General features: G+C 42.5%; 1 protein-coding gene across 1 annotated transcript; it reads left to right on the forward strand.

Moving 5' to 3' along the window:
• The first annotated feature begins 1098 nt into the window (after window positions 1–1098).
• LOC114027968 (pyrethroid hydrolase Ces2e-like) lies at window positions 1099–27641 on the forward strand. The gene is given in 15 exon segments (XM_027842112.1): window positions 1099–1171; window positions 4327–4531; window position 4741; window positions 5023–5160; window positions 9044–9177; window positions 12919–13076; window positions 14199–14302; window positions 15209–15307; window positions 19329–19389; window positions 19392–19468; window positions 21923–21997; window positions 23177–23328; window positions 24714–24829; window positions 26406–26478; window positions 27360–27641. Coding segments are annotated over 15 exon segments (1650 nt in total). The 3' UTR covers window positions 27544–27641.

Consider the following 27641-nt stretch of genomic DNA (forward strand, 5'->3'; position numbering starts at 1 on the left):
CTGATTCTTCATCACTTCCTCTCCATACCACACTCCTTACTCTCCAGGTACTTTCTGAATGGTACCTTTCTCTCTTCCCCCCTCCTCCACCCCCCCCATTCTTTTTTTCTTTTTTTTTTGCTTTTTGGTGAGGCAATTGGGGTTAAGTGACTTGCCTAGGGTCACACAGCTACTAAGTGTCAAGTGTCTGAGGCTGGATTTGAACTCAAGTTCTCCTGACTCCCTGGCTGGAGCTCCATCTACTGCACCACCTAGCTGCCCCACCCCGTCCATTCTTTCTGTGTTGTTTCCCTCCACCAGAATGTAAGCTCCCAGAAGTCAGGGGCCATCTTTCTTCTGGTATTTGTATTCCCAGAGTTTAGCACTGTGTGTTCAAATCCTGCCTCAAACACTTACTAGCTATGTGACCCTGGGCAAGTCACTTAACCTTGTTGGCTTCAATTTCTTCATTTGTAAAATGAGCTGGAGAGGGAAATGGCAAACCATTCTAGTATCTTTACTAAGGAAACTCAAATGGAGTCCAGAAGAAAAACCAAGGAACTGAAGAGCTTTAAGGGGGGGGAAGGTCACAGATGGCTCCAGAAACTGGGAGGAAAGGTGGTGAGGTTGTGTAATTCGAATTTTGACCCTTGACACTTCCAGTGAAGTGGTGGGGACAGCTCACACTGGCTCTTGTGAACCCATTGTCATATTTACCCATCTAAAATCAGAAAATGCTATAATTCCAGGCTGGATTTATTGTTTTGTTGATTGTCTAGACTTTAAGAAAGTATTAGAAACAATGTTACTAATACAGATTAAATTTAAGAATGAGTCCTGGATACATTTGCTTGTTTGTTTTTGTTTTCCAGAGAGGTTGTTATTACACATTTACTAGCCTTTCCATGCTGAATGAATAGTTGCTCAGACCTGTCTTTAGCCTTTAGGGATACAATCTAAATTTTTTTTCAAATATCTCTAAGACAAATTCTGACAAGGAAGTTTGTTAAGTAATCCTTGGCCCCAGTTTCCCTGGAGTGCCCTTTGACCAAATTCTTTTTGTATTAAAGGATAGGCCTGGGATCTGATTAGGCATAACCAGAAGGCTGTGCAGAGGGAATGATGTGGAAGACGTCCCTGCTGCCCAAGATCCTGACTTTGGGGGTCCTGGGCCTCCTGATTCAAGCCCCAGGTGAGCAGCTCTGCCAAGCTGACCCAGAGTAGGGAATGATTAGGGGGGGACATGGGAGGAGTCCTTTGATTTTCCCATCGGAGATATGGGGCTTGTGCATTATCTATTCTCTTGTTGCCTTCACTGACTGCTTGGGTGGGTGGGCTGGAGGTGAAGGATTATTGCTAGTTTTATTTCAGGGGGCGAAACTCAGTTTGCTGATGAGAAAATGATGTCCTCTCCATGTGTGTTATGTCCAAAAACTCTTCTATCAGCTGCTGATGGGATGGGGAGAGAGGGAAAGCTGAGTCATTTTCAAGGAGGTAGAGATGAGTGAGGATTAGGGAAGGATATTTTTACAGACTGGAAATAGTAGCTCTGCATTTGCATGAGAAAATGTGGCACAGCTTAATTTTTTATTTTCTCTTTCTTTCTTTCTTCCTTCTTTCCTTTTTTTTGTTTTTTGTTTTTTTTTTGGTAAATAGTATTTTTTTCCAATTACATGTAAAGATAGTTTTCAACATTCATTTTTTATAAGATTTTGAATTTCAAATTTATTTTCTCCCTTCTTTCCTCTCATCCTCTCTCCCTAAGGTGGTAAGCAATTTGATACAGGTTATACATGTACAATCATGTAAACATAGTTCTACATTAGTCATGTGTTGACAGAAGAAACAACAAAAGGGAACAGCCAAACAAAAGAAGTGAAAATAGTATGCTTCAATCTGCATTCCAACTCCATATTCTTTCTCTGGATGTGGATAGTATTTTCCATCATGAGTCTTTTGGAGATGTCTTGGATCATTGTATTGCTGAAAAGAGCTGACTCATTCATAGTTGATCATTGCACAATGTTGCCGATACTGTGTACAATATTTTCCTGTTTCTGTTTACTTCACTCAGCATCAGTTTGTCTAAATCTTCCCAAGTTTTTCTGAAATTAACCCACTCATCATTTCTTACAGCACAATATTATTCTATTACATTCACATATCATAACTTGTTCAGCCATTCCCTAATTGGAGGGAATTCCCTCAAATTCTAATTCTTTGCCACCACAAAAAGAGCTGCTATAAACATTTTTGTACATGTAGGTCTTTTCCCCTTTTTTATGATCTCTTTGGGATACAAACCTAGTACTGGTACTGCTGGATTACAGGGTATGCATAGTTTGATTGCCCTTTAGGCATAGTTCCAAATGGTTCTCCAGAATGGTTGGATCAGTTTATAACTCCACCAACAGTGCATTCGTATATCAATTTCCCCACATCTTCTCCAGAATTTATCATTTTTCTTTTCTGTCATATTAGCCAATCTGATAGGTGTGAGGTGGTACCTCATAGTTGGTTTAATTTGCATTTTTCTAATCAATAGTGATTAAGAGCATTTTTTCATATGACTATAGATAGCTTTAATTTCTTCATCTGAAAACAGCCTGTTCATATCCTTTGACCATTTATCAGTTGGGGAATGACTTGTATTCTTATAACTTTGAGTCAGTTCTCTATGTATTTGAGAAATGAGGCCTTTATCAGAAACACTTGTAAAAATTGTTTCCCAGCTTTCTGCTTTCCTTCTAATCTTGGTTGGGTTGGTTTTGTTTGTGCAAACCCTTTTCAGTTTAATGTAGTCCAAAAGATCCATTTTGCATTTCATAATGTTCTCTAACTCTTGTCTGGTCACAAATTCTTCCCTTCTTCATAGATCTGAAAGGTAAGTTATTCCTTGCTCTCCTAACTTGTTTATGGTATCCCCCTTTATGTCTAAACCATGTACCCATTTTGAACTTATCTTGGTATATGGTGTGAGTTGTTGGTCTATGCCTAGTTTCTGACATACTATTTTCCAGTTTTCTCAGCAGTTTTTGTCAAAAAGTGAGTTCTTATCCAAGAATCTGGTAGCTTTGGGTTATTTCTTTATTTTCATCCTCCCAAACCACTATGATTATAGAGGAGAAACTGAAGCCCAGCTGATGTATGTTAAAGTCACTCCCAGGCATTTTATATTGGGTTATACTTTGATCTCCTTTGATAAAAGGGGAGTGCCAATCTTTCAGAGGCACACCTGACCGTTGTCCTTCTGATCCAGGCAGAGCGTGGCCATGTGCCCTGACATTTCAGCAGTGTCTAGCTCTTGGACTCTATGATGGAGAGCTGGGAGGAATCTTAAGGACCATTGAATTCAATGTCCTTTTCCCATTTAATCAAAGAGGGGAAACAGGCTTAGGGAAGGAAAGGAATTGTTATAAGTTCACAGAGGCAGTAAATGGGAGAGCTATGATTTGAACCCCTATCCTCTGAACCCAAATGCAGTCATCTGTGCATCCAACCTTATCACCTACTACTCTATTCACATTTGTTGTGTTGTTCAGTCATATCTGACTCTTGGTGACCCCATTTGGGGTTTTCTTGTCAAAGATACTGGAGTTGGTTTGCCATTTCCTTCTCCAGTTCATTCTATAGATGAGGAGGAAACTGAGGGCAAACAGGCGAAGTGACTTGCCCAGGGTCACACAGCTAGTAAATATCTGAGGCTGAATTGGAACTCAGGAAGATGAGTCTTCCTGACACATATTGTAACCAATTGTAACTACTTTCCCTCTGACTTTCTTCTCCTGCAGTCTTCTGTCTCTCTTCTTTGTCTACTGTTTTTCCCATGCCAAGAAAACACTTCCCCCAGTCTAGTTCTTTTGAAGACTCTTCATTAAAGACCCAGCTTGGGCATGGTCATTGTTCTCTAGGAGAATGGAAATTCCTGCCATTTTATCCTCAATTCAGAGCTGAGGGCATTGCCCATAGTAGATGCTCCTTAAGTCTTTGCTCAGTTGAGTCATACTAATAAACTCTGGCACTGATTTTTAGTTCTGTGCTTTCCTAAGCTGGGCCGGGGTGAGATTGTTGGGGAGCAGTGGCTTTGATCTTGAGACTCAGGTTCCCCAAAGCTGGACAGCTCCTGAGTCAGTGGCAGAGCTGTCTCAAAGTGTGCATGGCCCTTCTCTGGAGTAAATTCCCCATTGTTAAAGATCTTTAAGGGAAATGAAAAGAATCATGGAAGAAATAGGAGGAAGCTTGAATTCCAATCTAATGAAAAAACGGTCGTGGTGGGGGATGCAGAGGGTGCATTTGGACATCATTTCAGCCTCTGTCCCTGGGGATTTCTCTCCCTTTTGTTCACAGGGCATCATGCAGATGACCTCATCAGGACCACTGAGTCTGGACAGATCCAAGGGACTCAAATCAGAATGAAGGGGATTGACAAAGTTGTCAATGTTTTTCTGGGAATCCCCTTTGCCAAACCCCCTGTAGGGGCCCTGAGGTTTTCTCCTCCACAACCACCAGATTCCTGGAGCAATGTGAGAGATGCAACTTCTCATCCACCCATGTAAGCACTTTTCTCTCTCCTTTTCTTACCAGATGAGCAGAGGGCATCATCATGTCTTATCCAAATTTTGTCTCTGTATGCTCTGCACATAGCAGACATTTAAAAATATATTAATAATTAATAATAATTTAATCAATTAAAACAATAAATAATAATTAAAAATAAATAAATAAAAAATAATAGCACCTGCCTCTCAAGGCTTTTGTGAGGGTCAAATGAAATCTTATTTGTAAAGTTCTTTACAGACTTCAAAGTAGGGGCAGCTAGGTGGCGCAGTGGATAGAGCACTGGTCCTGAAATCAGGAGGACCTGAGTTCAAATGCGGCCTCAGACCAAACATTTGACACATACTAGCTGTGTAACCTTGGGCAAGTCACTTAACCCTGATTGCCTCACTAAAAAAACCCAAAAAAACAACAACTTCAAAGTAGTCTGTTATTATTATCCCTATGTGATTGTATTCAGATCTGTCATCTCTATTGTTTTCCAAGTGTTTGCAGGATATCACTCTCCCAGAAAAAATGGCAAGGCTCATGAACTTGAACATCTCTGTTCCTGCCAATTCTGAAGACTGCTTGTACCTCAATATCTATGTTCCTGACCACGCAAAGGAGGGGGCCAGATTGCCAGTAAGCCAGATCTCTGTTACTTCCATGGTGGGGGATGAGAATCCCAGCCAACGAAACTGGGTGGGACCTTTGAGGTCACTTTGTCCCACCAGCATGGAAGTAGTCACCGTCTCTTAATATCTTTGATAAGTCATCTAGCCTTCCCTGAAGTTGTCCAGGTCAGGAAGCTCACTACTTCTCAAGGCAATACACTCTATTCTCGGGCACCAACTCACATTGACATTGTTAGTGAATATTTGCTTTTATGAGACGGAAATCTGCCTCCTTATTACTTCAAGGCATGCAGGTGTCACAGTGGATAAAGTACCAGGCCTGGGGTCAGGAAGATTCATTTTCTTGAGTTCAAATCTGGCCTCAGACACTTACAAGCTGTGTGACCCTGGGAAAGTCACTTCATCCTGTTTGCCTTAGTTTCCTCATCTGTAAAATGAGCTGGAGAAGAAAATGGCAAACCACCCCAGAGTCTCTGCCAAGAAAACCCCAAATAGGGTCATGGAGAGTTGGGCATCCCTGAAAGTGACTGAAATAACTTCAGGGAGTTTGTTCCATGATCTGAAATGATACTAACTTCTGCTAATGGTTATTATTGCTAAAGGAACAGAGCAAAGCATTGATAAAGTGTGACCTTCCAAACACTTCTTGATCCTATCCAGATCTTATTGCTGTAGGGAATTTCACTGTATGAAAACTCTCTCTGTTGATGAGGACAGGCACCTCTTTTGTAACTTAGAGTCTTGACTTGTCTGGTATACTGAGATGCTAAGTAACTTCTTGTGGTCACATATCTCCTATGGGTCCAAGGCAGGACTTGAATTCAGCCCTTCTCACTCCAAAGCTAGGCCTCTATCATTCATGCCAGGCTTCCTTTCTTAAAATAAATGATAGAGAACTAAACTTCTCAAATATTATCTGCCCACGAAGCCTTCTCTGAACCTCAACAAACCAACATTCAACTCAACAACCATTTCTGTAAGCCTGTAGCCCTTCTTCTTAATGCTGGGGATACAAAGAGAGGTGTGGTTTCTCTCACCTTAAGGTTACCTTAACATTATTTTGGATCTCCCTTACAGCGGTTGTCATATATCTTATGACACTTAATACAGACTGTGTTGTTGTTCAGTTGTTTTTCTTTTGTGTCTGATTCTTCATGACCCCATTTGGGATTTTCTTGGCAAAGATACTGGAGTGGTTTGTCACTTCTGTAGTTCATTTTACAGATGAAGAAACTGAGCATAAAAAGGTGAAATGACTTGCCCAGGGTCACATAGGTAGTAAGTGTCTGAGACTGGATCTGAACTCCGAAAGATGAGCCTTCCTAACTCCAGGCCCAGTGCTCTTTCCATTATGCCACCTAGATGCCCCAGTATGGAATACATCAGTTTGTATTATAGTTTTTGGATCCATATCTTTTCCTTGCCCTCTTTTTGACTGAAAGTACTTTGAGGGTAGGTAATTAGTCTTATTCAAAATACTCATCACATAGCCTTGCACATAGTAGGTGCTCAGGAAATGTATTGAATGAATGAATATATCACAAAGCCAGAGCAAGTTCCTAAATATAGGATTATCAGAGTTGTTTTCATAAAAGGATTTTGGTGCTTGGAATACTTCAGGGCTCGGATGATGAGAAAACTGGAGGAAATGCCACCCATGCTGGCCCTGCAAAGGGAAACAAGCAATGAATTTCCATTGCCTCTAGGAGACTAAGGGGCACCTGGAAGGAAGGAGTGAGCTGGGGTATATGCGAGGTTGCCTGCTTCCATGGGGCAGAGAACTTTTGCACAAGAGAAATTGAGCTTGTCTAGGCAAAGGTCAGCAGATCTGAATTCAGATCAGCTCTACTAGAAAGAATCTGATCTTACACTATTCTTCATTGTTTGTTCCCTAAGGGTTTATGTTTTGATTGGAGGTTGGGAGGGGAGATGGGTTAGTAGCAACCAAACCACATAGTACAGTGAAGAGAACATAGGATTTAGAGTGAAAATTCCTGAGGTCAAAGCTCAGGTCTGCCACTTACTAGCTGTACGACCTTCTGCAAGTCACCTAACTTCTCTGGGCCTCAGTTTCCTCATCTATCAAATAGGGCTGTTGCACTAGGCAGTCTCTATAATCCCTTTCATCCCTAAAACCTATGATCCAATGATCCTGCCTGGCATAGAATTCCCAGGTACACAGTCATACACACCTTGATGATCACCTAAGGGAAGGAGGTCCAAAGCAAGTCCACTTGTGTGATGGGCTCCCTGTTCTCTCCATGTACTCAGTTACTCACAGCAAAGTGTGCCCTCCCCATAGCCAGTCCATACTCTGGCATTCTCAGTGCCCAGGATTTGGTCCATGTCATTTGCTCATATGGCTACAATCTGTCTACTTCCCGATCCCCCACAGAATTCCAACCAATCCCTTGCTACATGCCATGGAAAGGAAAGCATCTTCCCATGTGAGCAAAAGCCCCTTCAGCTCCCTGCCCCTCCTAGGCAGGCAGCATCCCAATGCACTGACCAAAGGAACCATACATTAAAAATACCATGGTGTTATCTGAACAGTAACAGGAGATCTTTCTCTTGTAATTTTAAATATAGAGATAATAAAATCTGTTCTTTGCCCAACATTTAACACTTAAAATTGGATAGGGCACTGAGTCTGGAGTCAGGAAGACCTGAGGCCGGATATGGCCTCAGGCACTCACTATCTGTGTCAGCCTGGGTAAATTACATAACCTCTCTTTACCTTAATCCACTGGAGAAGAAAATGGCGAACCACTCCAATAGCATTGCCAAGAAACCCCAATATGGTGTCAGAATGGGTTGGACACAACTCAACAACAACAATATTATGCTTTTAAGGAGTTCATTTGATTTTTAACTCTTACTGGTTCTGGTTTCCTAATGACATATTCTCTCCCCAGTTTAGTCTTGGCTTAAAATTACTGTGGTCCCCTATGCAGGAGTTGGGGAATCCTGTTTGATTTCAGTGACAGAAGATTGAAATGACATCCCTCCCTGCCCCACCCCATCTCCACAGTGCAAACAATGGAAGGGATCAACCACAGGTGGATGGGTAGGAGATGGGTTAAAGTCTTTTAAAGATGAGTTTTAATCAGTTGAAACTTCTCCCTATTAAGTAACTTATAAGAAGCAAAAATAAATAAGTAAATAAATAAAAGACAAAAGGAAAAAAGAAAGACATTAACTTTGTTAACTTGGTTGTGGATTTAAAAGGAATAGCAAGTTGTACAGAGTAGATTTGCAGTTTCATGTGCAACCACTTTTATTTTACTATGTTGTAGAAATGCATGTTTTATTCCATAAATTAAAAAAAATTAAAAAAACCAATCAAAGGCATAGCATAGTATTGGTCCTCTATTCTAGCAGCTTATCTTGACTTTGAGGGAGCAGTTACTGTTACATATAAAGGTTCTCTGGGCCACAGTTGAAATAGTCACAAAATGATGTGACACAAAGAGCTTATTGTCTGTGGTGAATTCTCTATTGTCTGGTGGGTCTGTGTCCCATGGAAGGGAGTCCTGCCTCCTTTCTCTGTTCCAGGGGGAACAAGGATCCTTTAGAAGAGGCTGTTTTGCTCTATGTGTATCTTTGGCAGCAGGAAGAATCAAGGAGCTGATTCTGCCAGGAAGATTCCAAGGAGGATCTGAACTGCCTCTGAGTCAAATCAAGTGGGCTCTTACCTGAGATGTTCTGATGCATATCCTGTCAGCTTTTGATGTACAGTATCTTGATAAGTGAATTCACTTGCATTTGAGCTACTTTATCATGGGTCACAAAATAACAGGATACAGTACTTTCCTGTTGAGCAAGAGAACAGCAGAATTATGCTTGGTGGGATTTGTTGCTGTAAGGAAAATCATGTCTGATCCCTGCAGGTGATGGTGTGGATCCATGGTGGTGGTCTTACCTTGGGCTCTGCTTCCATGTATGATGGTTCGATATTGTCTGCCACCCAGAAAGTGGTAGTGGTCACCATGCAGTACAGGCTGGGCATCCTTGGGTTCTTCAGGTGAGATTTGACCCCAGTTAAATGTGAGTACAAGTATTTTTTTTCCCTGATGAATTCCCAGATCTCTGAGTGGTTGAATGATAATAAACATAAATTCCTGATTAGAAAACATATCTTTTGACTCCCCTTGCCTTCCCCCCAAACTAATCATGATACAGTAGAAAAAGCACTAGATTTGTGGTGAGAGGACACAATTTCAAATTATGGCCCTGCTTCTTATGAACAATATTCACTTCTTCTTTGGACTCAGATTATAGATAGATAGATGGATGGATAGACTAGCAGACAGATAGGTAGGTAGATTAACCATTTATTAAGCACCAGGCACTATACTACATCCTAGGGTTACCAAACAAGAAAACAAGATGGTCCTACTGTCTCGACCTAACTCTGGCTTGCTATACTGCATGGTAATAAAGCTCATGATTACATTAGCTTTCCAAGTACCAATTTTCTATAATATTCTAAAGCTACCTACTCCTTTCACTGTGCTCTCTAGAATGCCTGCTCCATAAGTAACAAACTCGTTTCCATCTTTAACCCTTTCCTTTCTTACCTCTTCTATCTACTTGTCCTTACTAAACCCTGACTTTTTTCTGATGATACAGTTTTCCTGGTGACCATTTCAAGCTCTATTTGTATTTTCATTCATACCTCCATCACAGGAATGCCAAAAAACTCCTTTTTTCCCACTACCATTTCCAGACTCTCTCTCTACCACCATCACTCAACAACTCCTTTGAGGTTCATTCAATCCATATTCATCACCCAATCAAGATTCTAGTAGCTGTTATCTGCCATCCTCATGGGCAGTCTCCTCCCTTTCTCAATGAATTCAGTGCCTTGTTTCTGGTCTTTCTCTCTTTCCTAACTCCCACCTTCATACCAAGGGACTTCAACATTCATCTTGATATTCCCTTCAACATTCTAACTCCTCAGTTCCTCAGTGTATTCATTTCTCATAACTTACTTCTCCATCCCACCTCAGCTAAATACAGAGATGGTACCACCCTTGATTTTACCCTGACTCATGAGTGTTCCACTTCCATGTTTATTAACTATGAAATTCTACCATCTAGTTATAATCTCTTATCATTCCACTAGACTCTCTACCTTGTATCTCCTAACCTTGTTCTTCATCCCCACCTTGACCTTCAATCTCCCTCCCCTCAGTTCTTTCCCAGGCCATCACCCCTGCCTGGTTATACTCTCTTCCCTTCCTTATATTAACTGTTTAGTGAACCACTTCATCTTTATATTGACCCCTTATGCTACGACAAATCTTTCCCTGCTAAACCTCAGCCTTGGATTACTCCCATCATCCACTCCTTTTGCTATTCTTTGCATACTGCTGAATGAAGATAGAGAAAAGCATGACACCATGTAGCCTGTGTCCATACAGGTTAATGTTACATAATGTTAACTGTTATCCTCACTGTGGCAAGGCAATCTTTCTGCACCTCTGTAATCAGTTCACTATCTCATTCACCAGAGTGGCTTTTCTAAACCTTTGCATCCCTCCTCAAACTTCTCATGGCTCCTCCTCTCCTCACCATCTCAACTCAGAACCTTGCTTTCTATTTTGCTGAAAAAAAAATGAGGCCATCCACTGAGCTCCCTCGTATCCCCTCCTCCTTACCTCACATTGATCAGATGCCTTCTGTTACTATCTCCTCCTTTACTTCTGAATTACATGAAAAAAATAGACATTTTCTTCTCTGAGGCTAGGCTTTCTACATGCACAAATGATCACATTCTATCCAGTCTTCTCCAGAAGATTGCCCTTTCTATCATACTCACTTTCACTATTCTTTAATCTCTCACTGTCTCTCTCTATCTCTCTCTCTGTATCTCTCTCTTCCCCCCTCTTTTTCCCCTTCTGCCCCCCACCCCCAGCTGCTTCTGTAATACCTAAAAGCATGCCCATGTCTCTCTTCTGTTCTCAAAAAACCTTACTGGATTCATCCATCCATCCATCCATCTATCCACCCCTATTAGCTATCATCTCATATATCTCCTCCCTTTTATGGCTAGATATTTTGATTCTTTTCTCTTATGCTCTTCACTCTCTCCAGTCTGGCTTCCAATCTCCAGACTAGACCTACAGTATCCCATCTCCAACTATCTCAAAATGTATGTCCCATGTTCGTTATAAACTCAACATTCCTAAAACTGAATTCTTTTTCTTTCTGATCAAGCCCTCCTCTCTTCATAACACCCTTCTTAGTTGTTAAAGGCACCATCATCCTCCCAGTCGCCAAAGCTTGTGATCCAGGTGTCATTGTCCACTACTCACTCTCTTTTCCCATATATCCAATCTGTTACCAAGTCTTATTGACTCTACCCTTGCTACATCTCTCATATACACCCACTTCTCGTGTGTGTGTGTGTGTGTGTGTGTATGTATATGTGGTGTGGTGTGATGTGCTTGTATGTGTGTGCATGTGTGGTTGTGTGTATGTATGTGTGTGTGTATGTATGTATGTATGTGTGTTGCCTTCATTTTTGCCTGCTTGGTGCACCACATGGTAATAAAGCTTATGCTTTTCCTAGCTTCCCCAGGACTAATTTTTTATAAAACCTCATACTGGGGTCCTTCCTCTGGAAGGCCCTAGCAGTGAGGGATATGTGTGGGGAGGGGAGGAGGAAAGGTGAGATCTCTTGAAGGGGGTGGGATTAGAGCTGTCTCAGATTCCTTCAAGGAATTCCATTCATGGGGATAGCCATTGAGAGACTGGGGAGGTAGAGAGTTCTGTGTGAGAACCACAAGGAGGGTAACGTTACTGGATTGAAGAGTTTGTGGAGAGGAGCCTGGCCTCCCACCTCTTTAGTTTTCTCATGCTCCCCCACATTCTCTTCCTCTTTTTTGATCCTTGTGTAAATGACTCCATTGAATCCGTTCATTTTCACTCCTCCTTCTTCTGGCTTCCTTCAGGACTTGGTGCTAATACCATCTTCTGCCAGATGCCTCTCCCTGCCTCCCACTCTGCCAGGGCCTTCCCTCTGGGGTCATCCCCAATCTCTCCTATATAAATCTTCTTTGGGCACAGCTATTTGCATGTTGTCTCCCTCATTAAACTGTAATCTCCTGGAAAGCAGGGACTGTGTTTACCTTTCTTTGTATACCCAGAGCGTGATACAGTGCCTGGCACATAGTAGGTGCTCAGTAAATGTTTCTTGACTTGACTTGACATTCTAATAGGGGAAGATAAAACAGAAGGGGGGGAGGGAGGAGGAAGGGAGAGTGGGGGCAAGGCAGCTGGTGGGGAGGTGGAAGAAATCAGGGAGTAAGCTGGAAGGAAAGAAAGCAGCATGGCAGAGACTCCCCCTGGTAGGCACAGTGAGCCATGGAAAGAGAATGCACTAGGAATCCTTCAGGTAGGGGAATTCAAGATCTGTCTCAGCAATTTACATCTGTAAAATAAGAAGAGCAACAACTACCTTTTGTATGGTCCTTTAAAGCACTTTATCAATTGTGTCTCATTTTATTCTTGCAACAACTCTGAGTGATACATGCCATTATTATCCCCATTTTACTGAAGAGGTAACTGAGGCAGAGGTCTAGGTGACTACCCCATGGTCACTCATCTAGTAGATGAACACTGGTCTTGCCAGGTCTAGGTCCAGCAGTCTATCCACTGCATCATCCAGCTGGAGGAAATGCTCTTTAAATCTCATAATGCTATTAACCTGGTGTTCTTCTTCTGAAGTCTCCAACCTTGTCTAATATCTGGCTTTCAGCACTGGGGATGAGCAAGCACCTGGCAACTGGGGTTACCTGGATCAGGTGGCTGCCCTGAGGTGGGTCCAGAAGAACATTGCCCACTTTGGAGGAGATCCTGGCCGTGTGACCATCTTTGGCGAGTCAGCCGGGGGGATGAGTGTTTCCTCACATGTAAGTGGTAAAGAAATGACCCCAGCCTGAAGGGGGCCTCTTGTAGCCAAAACTAATCTCATACACCTGATTTTTTCTTCCTCTCCTCTTATCCTCCCCCCTCTCAGAACCACTGGGGCTGATGACTTCTTTCTTTAAGGCGGGTACCTGCCCTTGATTTCATTTGGAGGTCCCACTACATTCCCCTGCCCTAGTTCTGACATTGTCTAGGCCCCTTTTCCTCTTGCTTTACTGGAGATAGCACATAAGTTATCCCTTTTAAAAGGCTTATTAACAACTTCAAGTAAGAGTAAAAGAAATATACAGGTTAATGATGTAATAATTCAAGGCCCAGTGAATCCCAGATTTCACCACTGAGGTTCACCTGTTCCCAATGCTGCTCAGAGCCACTCTGTGCCTTCCCAGGTGGAACCAGCTGTGGCTGCAGATCTGCTCTCTCCAGTCTTTGCCAATGAGCCTCTGAGAGCTCAGCATGGCTGGCACTCATATGACAGACATAAAATCCATCAGGGGGCTTAGAGGCAAAGATCTTCTGGCTTGGTAGACCTCCTCCCCCAGGAGTCTGCACATCACTGACAGCTTCCAGGATGTGATAAGGCATGGGAGGAAGACTTCAGTGGAAGGATAATGCTAAAAAAATAGCTGATGGGGAAGTGGCAAATTCCCATGATATAGTGGGAAAAACTGTTGGATTTGATGTCATTTGATCTTAACAACAACACTGGGCTTTCTCATAATCAATAAACAATCAATAAACAATAAAGAATGTGACCTTATAAGGAGGCAGGGCAGAGAAACAGCATTGCTGGGTTACAGAGCACAGGCATCTTATCATGCCCTGGTACTGAACCACCTAGAGAGTGCTGGATCGTGGTCAGGGATACTTAGCCCTCTTTTGTGTCTAACTGTCTTATAGGCCTGGCTGTACCCAAGGACCCCAAGGCCAGGGTCCCATAGGGAGGCTGCTGTTTGGTACTGTGCTATATGGTTAGCTTAGGGGTGTGGCAGGGTAAGTAACAGTCTTGGCTTTCAGATTCCCAGTCTCCTCTGTCTCTGCTAAGCCAGGGGTGTCTGGGCCTCCTCATGACTGCTTCCTCCTCCCCTCTGCTGTGCTTTGCTCCCCCAGGTTCTGTCCCCCATGTCCAAAGGTTGTTTCACAGAGAGATCATGGAGAGTGGTGTGTCCATCTTCCCTGGCTTGATTTCTTCCAGCTCAGAAATGGTTATGAAGGTAAATTCTTTGTACTCTGTTCTTTGCAATCCCTCCTATCCTTCCTTAGGCTTATTGGTCTCCCAACCCCATGGCCTGGTCTCCCATTGGCCTTCTGGCTCTCCTGGGCTATAAGAAGGTGCACTGGAATGCCATTAGATGTTCAAGCTGAAAGTTACCATAGAAATCTTCTAGTCCAACACCTCATTTTACACAGGAGGAAACTGAGGCATAGAGAGGAAGGATTCAGTTCCTGGCTCTGTTTCTTCCTATACCTGTGATTTTAGGTAACACATTTCCCTTCTTTGGGCTTCAGTTTCTTCCTTTGTAAAAGTTGGTTTGATCAGATTTTTTTTAAAGTCCCTTCTAGCTCCAAATTCTATTTTCTGATACTTCCAGAACAGCAGGAAGAGTTCCTTGAGGGGCCCCAGGTTGGAGTTAGATGGAATGATCTGTGAGGTCCCTTCTGTCTCTCTGGTTCTGTCATTCTGTTACTTGTCCAAGGTCACACAATAAGGTGGTGATTGAATTGGGACCAGAACTGAGCTCTCTGAGCCAATGTCAGGGTTCTTTCAATGTACCAGGTTGCATCATATGTCCTTTATAGATATTTAGGTCTTTTCTCCCTGCAAATATGGTAAACTCTTTGGGAGCAGGGACTATGTCTTTGTAACCTGCTCCTGCCCATCTCCATCCCCATTGGCTGGAGCTGAGCCCTGTCCAGAGTAGGTTGATGATTGGAGGACTCACCCCATTTGGGGGTCAGACAGATTCCAGCTCAGTCTCCTTTTCACCATTACCGCATCATCGCCTATAGAAATGATCTTTTGCTAGCTTACTGATAAGTATGAAAAGATTCCTCTATTGTGATACAGGCCAGGGATTCCTCAGTGAGAATATTAACTCTTTGTGGGTGCCTCTTTGCAGGTCATTGCCAATCTGTCTGCTTGTGATGCACACAATTCTGCCTCCATGGTGCAGTGCCTTAGGAGCAAATCTGACAGGGAGATCCTGGCCATTACCAAGGTATGCAAGCTGAGAAGCAAAGGTTCCAGTACCAATAAAAGCTGCTAAAACAGGTTAGCGGAGGGCTGGACACCCAGCCTTTATGAGGTGGGATTGAGGTGAAAATCTGGGGACTGTTACTCTCTTAGCCTCAGTTTCCTCCTACTAACTGGATGATCTTCAAAGACATTTCCACCTCCAATATTCTCGGTCTGAAGATCCCTCCTAGCTCTGATGTTCTGCATACTGGGATCTCTTCTACCTTCAACATTCTGTGCTCTCAACTTTTTTTTGTGTGTATTAAGGTTCCATTCCTTCTACTCTGGACATACTATGTCCTAAGAGTCCTTCCAACATTCTGTGGTCTGGACATTTCAGGTTCTAAGATTCTGAGCTTTTTCATGCTCTAGTCTCACAACCCTTCCCACTCAGACATTCTGTTTGTAGAATCATAGCTTTAAAGCTGGAAGGATCCATTCTAATCTGATTCTAACATTTTGTGTTCCAACATTATTTATTCCAAGTTTCCTTGCACTGTTGATATTGTACTTCAGAAGATTTTTTTTCCAGCTGTAACATTCTATGCTCTAACATTCTATAAGCTGTTATGGAGAATGCAGTTAGGTGGTACAGTGGTTAGAGTGCTGGGAAAACTGACCTGAGTTCAAATTTAGTCTGAGACACTGTCATTTAACCTGTTTGCCTCAAATTCCTTATCTGTAAAATGGGAATAATAAAACACCTATCTCTCAGGGTTGTTGGGGGATCAACTGAGATAATAATTGTAAAGTGCTTATAAATGTTACAATGATGATGATGATGAGATGATGATGATGGTGATGATGATGATGATGATGATGATGATGATGATGATGATGATGATGATGATGATGGCAGTGATGGTGGTGGTAGTGGTGGCAGTCCATTTTAGCTCCAATATTCTGTTCTGTGTAACCTTTCAGATCTAACACCCTATGAGTCTTTAGAAGAAAGAAACAGTTCTGGGAAGACTCTCTCTATCCCCTGTGATTGATAGCTCTCATCTAAATATTCCTTTCATAAAAAGACATTTTGTGTATATTATGTCATTTCAATAATTTTGCATCAGTTATGTATCATTGGTAGTAAAAGTATGATTTCATTCCTGAATTTCAGACTTGGCAATTAGAACCATTGAACGGAAGCAGCAAAAGGTCAGGGAGCCATTTGCTTTTCTATTTGTATCCCCAGAGCCTCGGACAATTTGTGGATTGATGTATTGACTGGTTATTTTACAAAGGAGGAAACTGAGTCCCAGAGGGGTTAAGTGACTTTGCCAAATGTCACACAGCTCATAAATATCAAGACAGTTTCCTGATCCCAGATCTTTAGAACCAAGATCTTTATTCATTACGTCACATTGCTTCCTCAAAGAATTCACTTAACAGTAAGTGTTAGAACCAGATTAAATATTAATACCAGATCTAATTGCATCTAATTGTTCAGTCATCTTCTTTTTCTGTTTTGTTTTGTTTTTAGGCAATTGGGGTTAAGTGACTTGTCCAGGGTCACACAGCTAGTAAGTGTCAAATGTTTGGTCTGAGGCTAGATCTGAACTCAGGTACTCCTGACTTCAGGGCTGGTGCTCTATCCACTGTGCCACCTAGCTGCCCCTCAGTCATCTTTTAGTTGTGCCTGATTCTTCATGACCCCATTTGGGATTTTCTTCGCAAAGATACTGGAGAGGTTTGCCATTTCCTTCTCTAGCTCATTTTACACATGAGGCAACCGAGGCTGACAGGGTTAAGTGACTTGCAGGATCACACAGCTAGTAAGTGTCTGATGCCAGATTTGAACTTAGGAAGATGAGTCTTTCTGACTCCAGGCCCGGTGCTCTGTCCAATGTGCCTCTTAGCTGCCCCTGCATCTAATTACTTTCTCCATTATGCCAAATTGACTGTCCTTCCTTCATTCTGAAAACTATTATGTTTTTAATCCTCATTTGATGACAGTTTCCTCATCTGGAAAATGAGAGAGTTGGACCAGATGATCTTTTGGAGTACTTTTCAGCTCTAAATCTACAATCTTATGAGTATTCTTTGCCAAAGCGCCTGGGAGGTCAAGTTTCATTTTGGTCACAGTAGATGCTAAGGAGATGGGAGAAGAAAGGATTGTGACTTTCAGTCAAACCCAAGCCTGGTATTCAGATACTGAACAGTTTGGTGCCTCCATGGCTTTCCTGCCTTATCTTATATTACCACCCTGTACACACTCTATGCTCCAGCCAAACTCATCTGTCCTCAGTCTTCTAAATGTTCCCTATACTCTCTTACCTGCATGTCTTTGTTCAGGTGTGTCTCATGTCTGTAAAGTTCTCCCTTCTTATTATCATCCTGGTTTATAAAATGCCTTTCTCATAACAATCCATGACATAGGGAGTGCAAGAAGAACCATTATTCCCATTATATAGATGAGTAAACCTCTAAGAAGGTCTCAGTGAATACAGAACGGAGCCTGGAGTCAGGAAGACCTGACTTCAAATCCAGCCTCAGACACCTACTGGCTGTATGACCTTGGGCAAGTCTCTTAACCTCTGCTTGACTTAATCTACTGGAGAAGGAAATGGTAAATCACTCCATTATCTTTACCAAGAAAACCCCATGAATAATATCGGTGTGCTATGGTTCACGGGGTCATGAAGAGTCAGACACAACTGAACAACAATAACAAACCTTCATGGAGCCGAGAGGCAGTGACTTCTCCACTTCTCCACCATTACATGGTCCAGAAACATTAGACCTGGGATTCAAGCCCAGGTGTTTCTCAATATTCAATCCAGTCTTCCTTCCTCCCCCACCTGCTGCTCTCATAGTCCCCCTTTGTCTGTTGAATCCTTCCCCATCCATTAAAGCCCAATTCCAATGCCTCCTTTTAGGAAGCTTTATGGGAAAAGATCTTGACAACAATTTAGTCCAATGCACTCATTTTGTAGGGAAGGAAATTGAAACCAGAGAGATGTCATTTGCTTAAAGTTACAAAGTGCATTAGTGACTGAGCCAGGACTAGAATCCAGATCTACTGACTTTGAGGCCATGGCTCTCCTGCTGTTCATTCCAGAAGCATTTCTGGAGCAGCTTCTGTGTCCAGCCTGGGGGGACACAAAGTTTAGATAAAGGATGGGTCCATGATGGAACTCTCCTTAGGGCAGAGAGTTTTATCCCACACACAGGTAATAGACCTTAAGTCCACAGGGGGTGTCACAAGAACACACAGTGGGAACCCTGAGGATGGAAAGGGTCCTTCTGGCTGCCATATCAGAGAAGGCTTTGTGGAAGATGTGGGAGTTAAATTGGTTTTTGAAGGAAGTGAAGAATTTCAGCAGGTAGCAATGGGGGAAAGGTCATTCTAGCCAAGTGGAAAGAAGTGAGCCAAGGCAGAAAGGTAAGAAAAGGTGGTTGATTTTCAGTGGGGAGCTGGGAATCCATTATTGGCAAAACATAATGTACTTGGCACAGGTCAGAGTTTGCAGAGTATGAGATAAGTCTGGAAAGGTAGAAAAGAGGGCTCCAAATGCCAGACTGAAGTGTTGGGGTTTTTTGTTTGGGTGATGGGGATCAATGGGACTTTTTTTTAATGCAGTGGAGTGTCATGAGCAGATCTGAGATCTGGTGTGTGTGTGCGTGCGTGCGTGCGTGCGTGTGTGTGTGTGTGTGTGTGTGTGTGTGTGTGATAAATTAGAGGGAGTAACAGAGAGGCCAGTTTGGAGACTGTTGCAAGAGTCCAGATAAATGGGGACTGCTAGGTGATGTAGTGGTTAGTGCACCAGCTTTGCAGTCAGGAGGACCTGAGTTGAAATCTGGCCTCAGACACTAGCTGTGTGACCCTGGGCAAGTCACTTAACCTTGATTTCCTCCAAAAAAGAGGAAAAAAAAGAATACAGGTAAGTGATAAAACATATCTGAAATAGGATGGTAACAATGAGAATGATGAGAAAGTAATACATGGAAGGGAGATTTTGGAATTAGACTTGCCTTTTTTTTTCTTTTTTTTCTCCTTTCTTTAGCATTTCAATATAATGCCTGTTGCAGTTGATGGGCAGTTCCTCCCCAAACATCCTGAAGAGTTGCTGCTGCAGGAGAGTTCAACCACATCCCTTCCATTATTGGTGTCAACAACCATGAATGTGGCTGGATGATTCCTGCGGTACGATTCTAGCATGTTCTATTCTGTGCCAGCTTCTTTCTGATCTCAATAGTTTATGCTTCTCTAAAGAATCACAGACCTTCTGAGTAGGTCAGGAGCTTGGTAGCCAAGGAGTCTAAGTTAGAGTCCTTCTATAACTTGCTGAACGAATGGCCATCCAGCTCTTCTTGAAGACCTCCAAGGAGGGAAAACCTCCTGCCTCCTGAGGCAGCTCCTTCCACTTTTAGGCAGCTCTCAGACTTGGACAGGGCACCATGACAGCAAGTGGAAATTTACTCTTTTTCAACTTCTACCTGTTGTTCCCAGCTCTGCCCTGAGGACAAATGACACCAGCTAAATGCCTCTTCCAGGTGACCATCCACCAGATAGTTACAGACAACTATCATGTCTTCCCTTGACCTAAGTTTTTTCTTTAACCAGCAAAGCAAGTTCCCATCCCTATATGGCAAGACCATGACCCACTTCTCAGCTTTTCTATTTTCTGCCTCATATGTGATGCCCAGAACTGAACCAAAGATTCAAGAAACACAGTTATCTCTTCCAAATTGTGGGGATTGGGGGTGCTGCACCCCTACTATCTGGAAAATTCATGTAACATCTTTTGGACTGCCTTTTGTACCAAAGATTAAATTATTATGGTATTAAAGGATAATATATGTTGATGTTATACAGTATTATACATGTTTCATGCATTTCTGAGTTTCTAAACTTTTTCTGTGTCATCTACTCGCCTTTGCCTGTCATCTGCAGTTTCTGCAAAACTCCCTAAAATTCTCATTTAATTTCTCATGCCTACCCACAATGTATTGAAACCATGAAGAGGAAAGTCACGATGTGGAGGAGAAAACTGCAGCTTCCACGGGGCAGAGTACAAAGGGACTATCACCTCCTTATTCTTGCAAGCTGTGCTTCTCTCTCTCTCTCTCTCTCTCTCTCTCTCTCTCTCTCTCTCTCTCTCTCTCTTTTGGCAAGGCAATCAGGGTTAAGTGATCTGCCCAGGGTCGCTCAGCTAGTGAGTGTCATGTGTCTGAGGCTGGATTTGAACTCAAGTCCTCCTGATTCCAGGGCCGGTGCTCTATCCACTGTGCCACCTAGCTGCCCCTAAGCTGTGCCTCTCTTAACGGAGCTCAACATCATGTTGCTTTTTAGGTTGCCATATTACTCTGTTAACTCCTTATGGGCTTGTGGTTCACTACAAGTGGTAGATCTTTTTCAGATAAATTGCAGTCTAACTGTGCCTCCCTTATCTTGAGATCGGAAGACTTTGTCCCTATTAACTTTGATCCTAGTGGCTGTGGTCGGTCTAATATTCTAGCCTGTCAAGTCCTTTTTGTGGATCCTGACTCCACGATATAATACGTCAGCTGGCCTTCCTGACTTTGTATCATGTGTGAATCTGCCTTTTCTAAAATCAGAAAAGTTATCCTGAACAGTCTTTCCTGGAAGAATCAGAAGTGATTCAACCTTTATTATTTTCTCTATGGATGACTCATTCATGTGCAGATCTGTTCAGAATTTCAGGAAAAGAAGCCCAAGAAAGGTCTAGTTTCCTTTTGGTTAAAATATATTCTATAAGTCTTTTTATTTTGTTTTTGTATTTTTAAAATTATTTAATTTTTGGAAGCAATCAGGGTTAAGTGACTTGCCCAAGGTCACACAGCTAGTAAGTGTCTGAGGCTGGATTTGAACGCAGGTCCTCTTGACTCCAGGTCTTATACTCTATCCACTGTGTCACCTAGCTGTTTCAAGTCTCTTTATTTTAAATGAACAATGAATAATACCAGCTGACATTAACACAGCACTTTATAGTTTACAAAAAACTTCTTTCAACATACCTGCTATATATTTTCTATATAAACTTCTTTCTATAAACCTGCTATACAACCCTATCAGCTGGTAGGGACCATTAAGGTGTTTATCCCCATTTTGTATAGGAGAGAACTGAGGCTCCCAGAAAGGAAATGCTGTAACCCCAGTCACACAGCTCCTAGTCTCCTGATGTGAGACCAGATCTCTTTCCTATGGACTTCAGGTCATCGTATCTAAAGGCCATTGGGGCTATATTGATTTTAAATATGTCATGATATTAAAAACCATTTGTCAGCTGCCTCCTTAAACATATGTATGTAAAGTTGATCTATTTACACTAGTCAGAAAATAACCTATATCATTTCTTGAATAATGTATTATATTAAGCATTAGTGAGAGGCCACTAGTCATTATAAAGAAACCATGACCACTGTTTATTATATACTGGGCATTACCCACCATTTTGCTGACCATTTTGCAAAATATCTTGAGAACTGTTCAGTGGTATTGGGCATTATTCAATCTATGGCAATAGTTCCTCCTTAAAGGGTAAAATGACTTCCTTGGATTAGATTTGTTTAAAAAATGCATAAATTTCATAAAGTTCTAAAGACCATTCACAGTGCACCATTTTTCTCTACACAGGAAATGGACATTCCTGGATTTAAAGAAAACATGAATAAAAAAAGTATCCAATCAGCATTGCAAAATCCAATTTTGGTAAGATACCAGTTAATCAAGCTTTTTTTTTTTTTTAAAGCACCTACTATGTAGTAGGCATTGGGCTAGGCAAAGGGACAAAGTGAAATAATCCCTGCACTTGAGGAACTTGCTATGGGGGAGATAACCTGCGCATACAAAAATAGATGGAAAATCTACACAAAGCAAATCTTGGGGCAGGGTAAGGGACTTACAGTGGAGGAGAGAGGAACCAAGAAAGGTGCTCTATAGAAGGTACTGTTTGAGCTGAGTCTCACCAATGCAAAGGCATGGAGATGATAGATGGAACCAGAAGGTTGGCATACCTGGACCACAGAGTGTGAAGAAGGTAATCATGCATAATAAGACAGGAAGGGACCAGGTTGTTAAAAGCTCTAAAAACCAAACAGAAGAGTTTATATTTAATTTTAGAGGTAATGGACATCCATTAGTATTTATTTAGTTTGGGGAGGGGAGTAAATTGCTCAGATCTGTGCTTGGAAAATCACTTTGGAAGATGAGTGGAGGGTAGATTGGAGTGGGGGGAGATCTGAGGCAAAGTGACCAATCAGAAGGCCATTGAAATAGTCCAGGAGAGAGCCAATGAAGGTCCTTCCACCTTCTGACTTTCTTTTTTCATAGCCACAAAGTGGGAAGGGACCTTGGAGACCACATCTCGTTCTATCCTTTCCTTGGGGTGGACAGCCCCTCTTCACCATGCCCAACAAGTAGTTGTCCAGTATCTTCTTGAGGAATTTAACCCTGAAAAGGCAGACCTTGGTGGGGAGATTATAAAGAGGTCTAATGAGGCCCAGGGCTATGAATAGCAGGCAAACTTGTGTGGGCTTATTCCTTGTGGTTGTTTAGTTGATGAGTCATGTCAGACTCTGAGTGACCACTTTTAGGGGTTATCTTGACAAAGATACAGGAGCGGTTTGCAATTTCCTTCTCAAGCTCATTTTACAGAGGAGGAACTGAGGCAAACAAGATTCAGTGACTTGCCTAGGGTCACATAGCTAATACATGTCAAAGGTCAGATTTGAACATAGGTCCTCCAGACTCCAGGGCCAGTGCTTTATCCACTGCACCACCTAGCTCACTTGCTTATTCTGTGGAATTAACCAACAAACATCCCCAAACAATCTACTACCAGGTATGTTCACTTTTCTGTTACCTTCTCTCCTCCTGGGTCTCCTATAGGGTATTCCTCCTCAGCTTGGGCAGTTGATGATGGAAGAGTATTTAAAAGACACTGAGGACCCGAGAGATTACCGAGCTCAATTTCAGGAAATGGTTGGGGACTTGCTCTTTGTTATTCCTTCCCTCAAACTGGCCAAATATCAACACAGTGAGTATGGCATTGACCCTTTTCAGAACCAGTGTAAGAAGGTCTCCTCTCTGGGGCAATGTGTCTGTGTCACCCACACACTCATGCAGAAGGAGGCTCCTGCTTCTGGCTCTGCTATCAAAGCCTCCAGACTAGTTAAACCTCCTTGTTCACCTTCCCTCTTCTTCCCTCATACCCCTACTTTACCCCATCAGGTGTTTGGGGGGGGCAGGACTTTGTGACCATTGTCTATAAATAATAATAAATGATAATAACCCACATTTCTATAAGCAGATGTTATTAACTTTTTTGTGGGTATGCACTTTGGACCCCTTTGGAAGTCCAGGGAAAGTTAAAGATTCCTTCCAGAGATATGTTTTTAAATGTATAAAATAAAATACATAGGATAGAAAACCAATTAGATTGAAATCAATTTATCAAAGTGCTCTACTAAAAATAACTTCAAGAACCTTTGCTAGAGGGTTTTATTGTTATAAAACGCTTTACATCCATTGTACCCCTGGATCCTCACAACACCCTCATCCCAGTGGCTATAGCATGGACCTGGAATCAGGAAAACCTGAGTTCAAATCCAGATTCAGACACCTTCTAGCTGTGTGATCCTGAACAAGTCATTTAACCTTTGTTTGCCTCAGTTTCCTCAATGGAAATTATAATAGCACCTTAGGGTTGTTGTGAGGCTCCAATGAGATAATATTTGTAAAGCACTTAGCACAGTGTCTGGCATGAAGTAGGTGATCTATAAATGCATATTCACAGGGCAGCTAGGTGACACAGTGGATGGAGTGCTGGGCCTGGAGTCAGGAAGACCCTCTTCCAAACTTCAAATCTGGCCCCAAACACTTACTAGCTTTGTGACCTTGGATAAGTCACTTCTATCTCATTGCCTCAGTTTCCTCATCTGTAAAATGAGTTGGGGAAGGAAATGGCAAACCACTCCAGTATTTTTCCGAAGAAAACCTCAAATGAGATCACGGAAAGTCTCCTATGATAGATAAACAACTGAAGAACAAATGTTTATTCTCTTTCCCTCACCTTTCCTCTGGGGGAGACAGGCCAGAGATTATTACCTCTACCATATACTTGAAAAATCAGCTTCAAAGAAGTAAAAAGATTCCCCCAAGGTCTTGTAGTTAATCAATAACATGGCCAGGATTCCAACCCAAGTCCTGTTACACCAGACCCAGCCCTTGTCCTGCATCACAGCATCACTCTTGGGCAGGATTTGTTAAGGGGCTGCCCTCTAGAAGCTTGCCTGTTAATGACCAGTTACCATCGCCCCCCCACCCCAAGGGTGGGAATCAGGCCAGGGGCTCCTGGCATGTGGCCTGGCCCTGTGTTCAGTACGTCATGAACCATGGGCATTTCTTATGTTTGCCTAGGTCCCAGCTCTCCAGTCTACTTTTATGAATTTCAGCACCGACGAAGCACATTTAAGGGCCTCAAGCCAGATTTTGTGAAAGCAGACCATGGTGATGAGCTTCCTTTTGTCTTTGGAATACCTCGTAAGGAATGGAGATTGGATGGAGAGGGAATCTATGGGTCAGGGTCGGGGGCAGAGGGTGCAGAATCCTTGGGGCTCTGGCCTGCCTTCTCCATCATTTACCTTACTTTCTCTGACATCAAAATGAACAATAATACCTTACCTTTTCCCAAAGCACCTTCCCACTCTGGGGAAGACACAAAAATAAATAAGACACAGTGTCTGACTTCTTGGAGTTTACTACCCAGAAGGGAAGATGAGGCACAAACACAAAAAAGACATTTCCACATGTCAATGGACCAATGACTTCATCAATACCCTCATTCTCTCCTCTGGATAGCCCCTGACTGTTATACCATCTGATCCTATGTGATTCTTGCCCTTGTACTTCCATAAATTGTCCACAGAGGATCTGCCCAATGTGCTGGAAGCTTTCCCTCACTTCCTTTCCTTCCTTCACTTTCAGATATTCCTTCCCTTCTTTCCTTCCTTCCTACTTTCCTTCCTTCCTTCCTCCCTCCCTTCTTTCCATCTTTCTCTTCCTTCCTTCTTCCCTCCCTTCTTTCCATCGCTCTCTTCCTTCCTTCCTCCCTTCCTCCTTTTTTCTCCACTTATTCTTGATTCATTTTCTCTACCAGTGCATCCATTTGTTGATTGTTGGACAAAAGTCTCACATTTAGCAATCTTTGCAGTTAATGTTTGTAGATGGTCCCAAATCTATCTTTTTGGAAGTCTTCTCTCCCTATTTTCACCTCTCTGCTCCTGTCCTGTCAGAACTGGAAGGTCAGTTTATAACTTTATCTGTTTCATGACTTGCCATGGCCAATGAATTTACTACCTTATGGGCCAGCTGCTGCTGCTGAGCCTGTCTGCCCTGCCCCAGGCAGGGGTCTTGAATGGCAGGCATTGTCTGGGGCAGGGGCCATATGCAAAAACTTTACAACTACCAGAGCTTGTTCTATGCTGTTGTAGTTTAGAATAATAATAGTTATTGTCATCAATAACATTTATAATAATTATGCCATTGTTATAATTACATATAACAAAACATGTGATTATAAATTTATGAAATAATAAAACTTATTATTATAATATATTGTAATAAGTATATAATAACATGAATATAATAATGATAGCTAGCATTTATGTAACACTTTTATAAGTTTTGTAAAGTTCTCTGTAAATGTTATCTTTTTTTTTTTACCCTCCCAACAACCCTGGGTCACAGGTGCTATTATTATCCCCATTTTTCAAACAAAGAAACAAAGGCAGACAGTGGGTAAGTGACTTGCCCAGGGTCACTCACCTAGTCAGTTGTCTGAGGCTGGATTAGAGCTTGGGTGTTCCTGATTTCCAGTCCAGCTGCACCACTTTGTTTTTGGGCAGAGACTCAGTTATGGAGTCAGACAGATGAGGCCAACAGAAGCCCTGAGAGGTCTTCTAGAAGGGGAGTGACATGATGGAAACTGTGGAAGATCAGTTCAGGGGCCAGAGCAGGACTGACTGAGTGGTTGGGGTTGGGGACTGGAGGAAAGGAGGCTGTTGGGTCTGCATTTTGACCTTAACTAAGATGTTTCTTTTTCTGTTCCTAGTTTTAGCCGAGGCAACAGAAGAGGAAAAGCTCCTGAGCCACAGGATAATGAGCTACTGGGCAAACTTTGCCCGTCACAAGTGAGAAAGCTGCCTTTTGGTTTCCCCATGGTTTCCCTGTGGGGGAGTGCCTGTTCCTAGGCACATAAAAGTTTTCCACTTACACAAAAGTTCCCTGATTGAAATCTGTTCAGGAAAAAAAAAGTTAAATTGAGTTAGAGGCAAGGTCTGGTGAACAAGCGTAGCCCTTCCCCAAGTTCATGGCCTGGGTTAGGGAGGCATTATTCAGGCAGACTCACCCTGCACATGGGCATCTTGAAAGGAATACAAGAAAGATCAGCAACTCTCTTGGCCCTCACCATCACCCTCAAGTCTCAGTTTTTCCCCTTTGAGAAATATTAGGACAGGTGCTAATGGCAAGAGACTTGGATTTGGAGTCTAGTGTTATTATATCTGATTCTTTGTGACCCGATCTGGAGTTTCCTTGGCAGAGATAGTGGAGTGGTTTGCCATTTTCTTTTCCAGCCCATTCTACAGATGAGGAAACAGAGGCAAATAGCTTTAAGTTATTTCCCCAGGGTCAAACAGCTAGTAAGTATCTGAGGCTGGATTTGAACTCAGGTCTTCCTGACTCCTGGCCTAAATCTATCCATTGCACTACCCAGCTGCCCCATTGAAAAGGAATCCAATGATATGAGTTCAAATGGTTGGTTACTTATTCCCTATATGAGTCCTTTCACTCTTTGGACCTTCTACCTCAGGTTCATGAGAAAGGACAACATGAAAGGTGAAGACCAAACTGCTTAAGGATGGGTGACCAAGCTCTCCATGGGTGCTACCACTCTCAGCTGACCCTGACTTTGGGGCCCCTTTCTTGGCTCCAGGCTGGGCTGATGGTGACTTGCTACACTTGCCAATGGAGTGGCCCCTTTCAGTTATAAATGTTTGGTTTTTCCTCCCAGGGACCCAAATGGTGCAGATCTTATTCACTGGCCTGTCTATGACCAGAAGGAAAAGTACCTGGAGCTCAATTTGCAGCTGTCTGTGGGAAAGAGCCTGAGGAAGGATAAGTGGGAGTTCTGGAGCAAGACCTTGCCTGAGAAGATGAAGGAATCACAGCCTGAAAAAGCCCAAGGGGAGTTGTGATCTCTGATCATAGCTGTTTTTGTAATTGTTGCAGACCAAAAACACCCAATCACTTCTTTTGAGTAGTTCCTTGTCCTCAGCTAAAGAATATTGCAGTT

The sequence above is a fragment of the Vombatus ursinus genome, unplaced genomic scaffold, assembly GCF_900497805.2.
Source record: "Vombatus ursinus unplaced genomic scaffold, bare-nosed wombat genome assembly UNPS02014864.1, whole genome shotgun sequence".
Lineage (NCBI taxonomy): Eukaryota > Metazoa > Chordata > Mammalia > Diprotodontia > Vombatidae > Vombatus > Vombatus ursinus.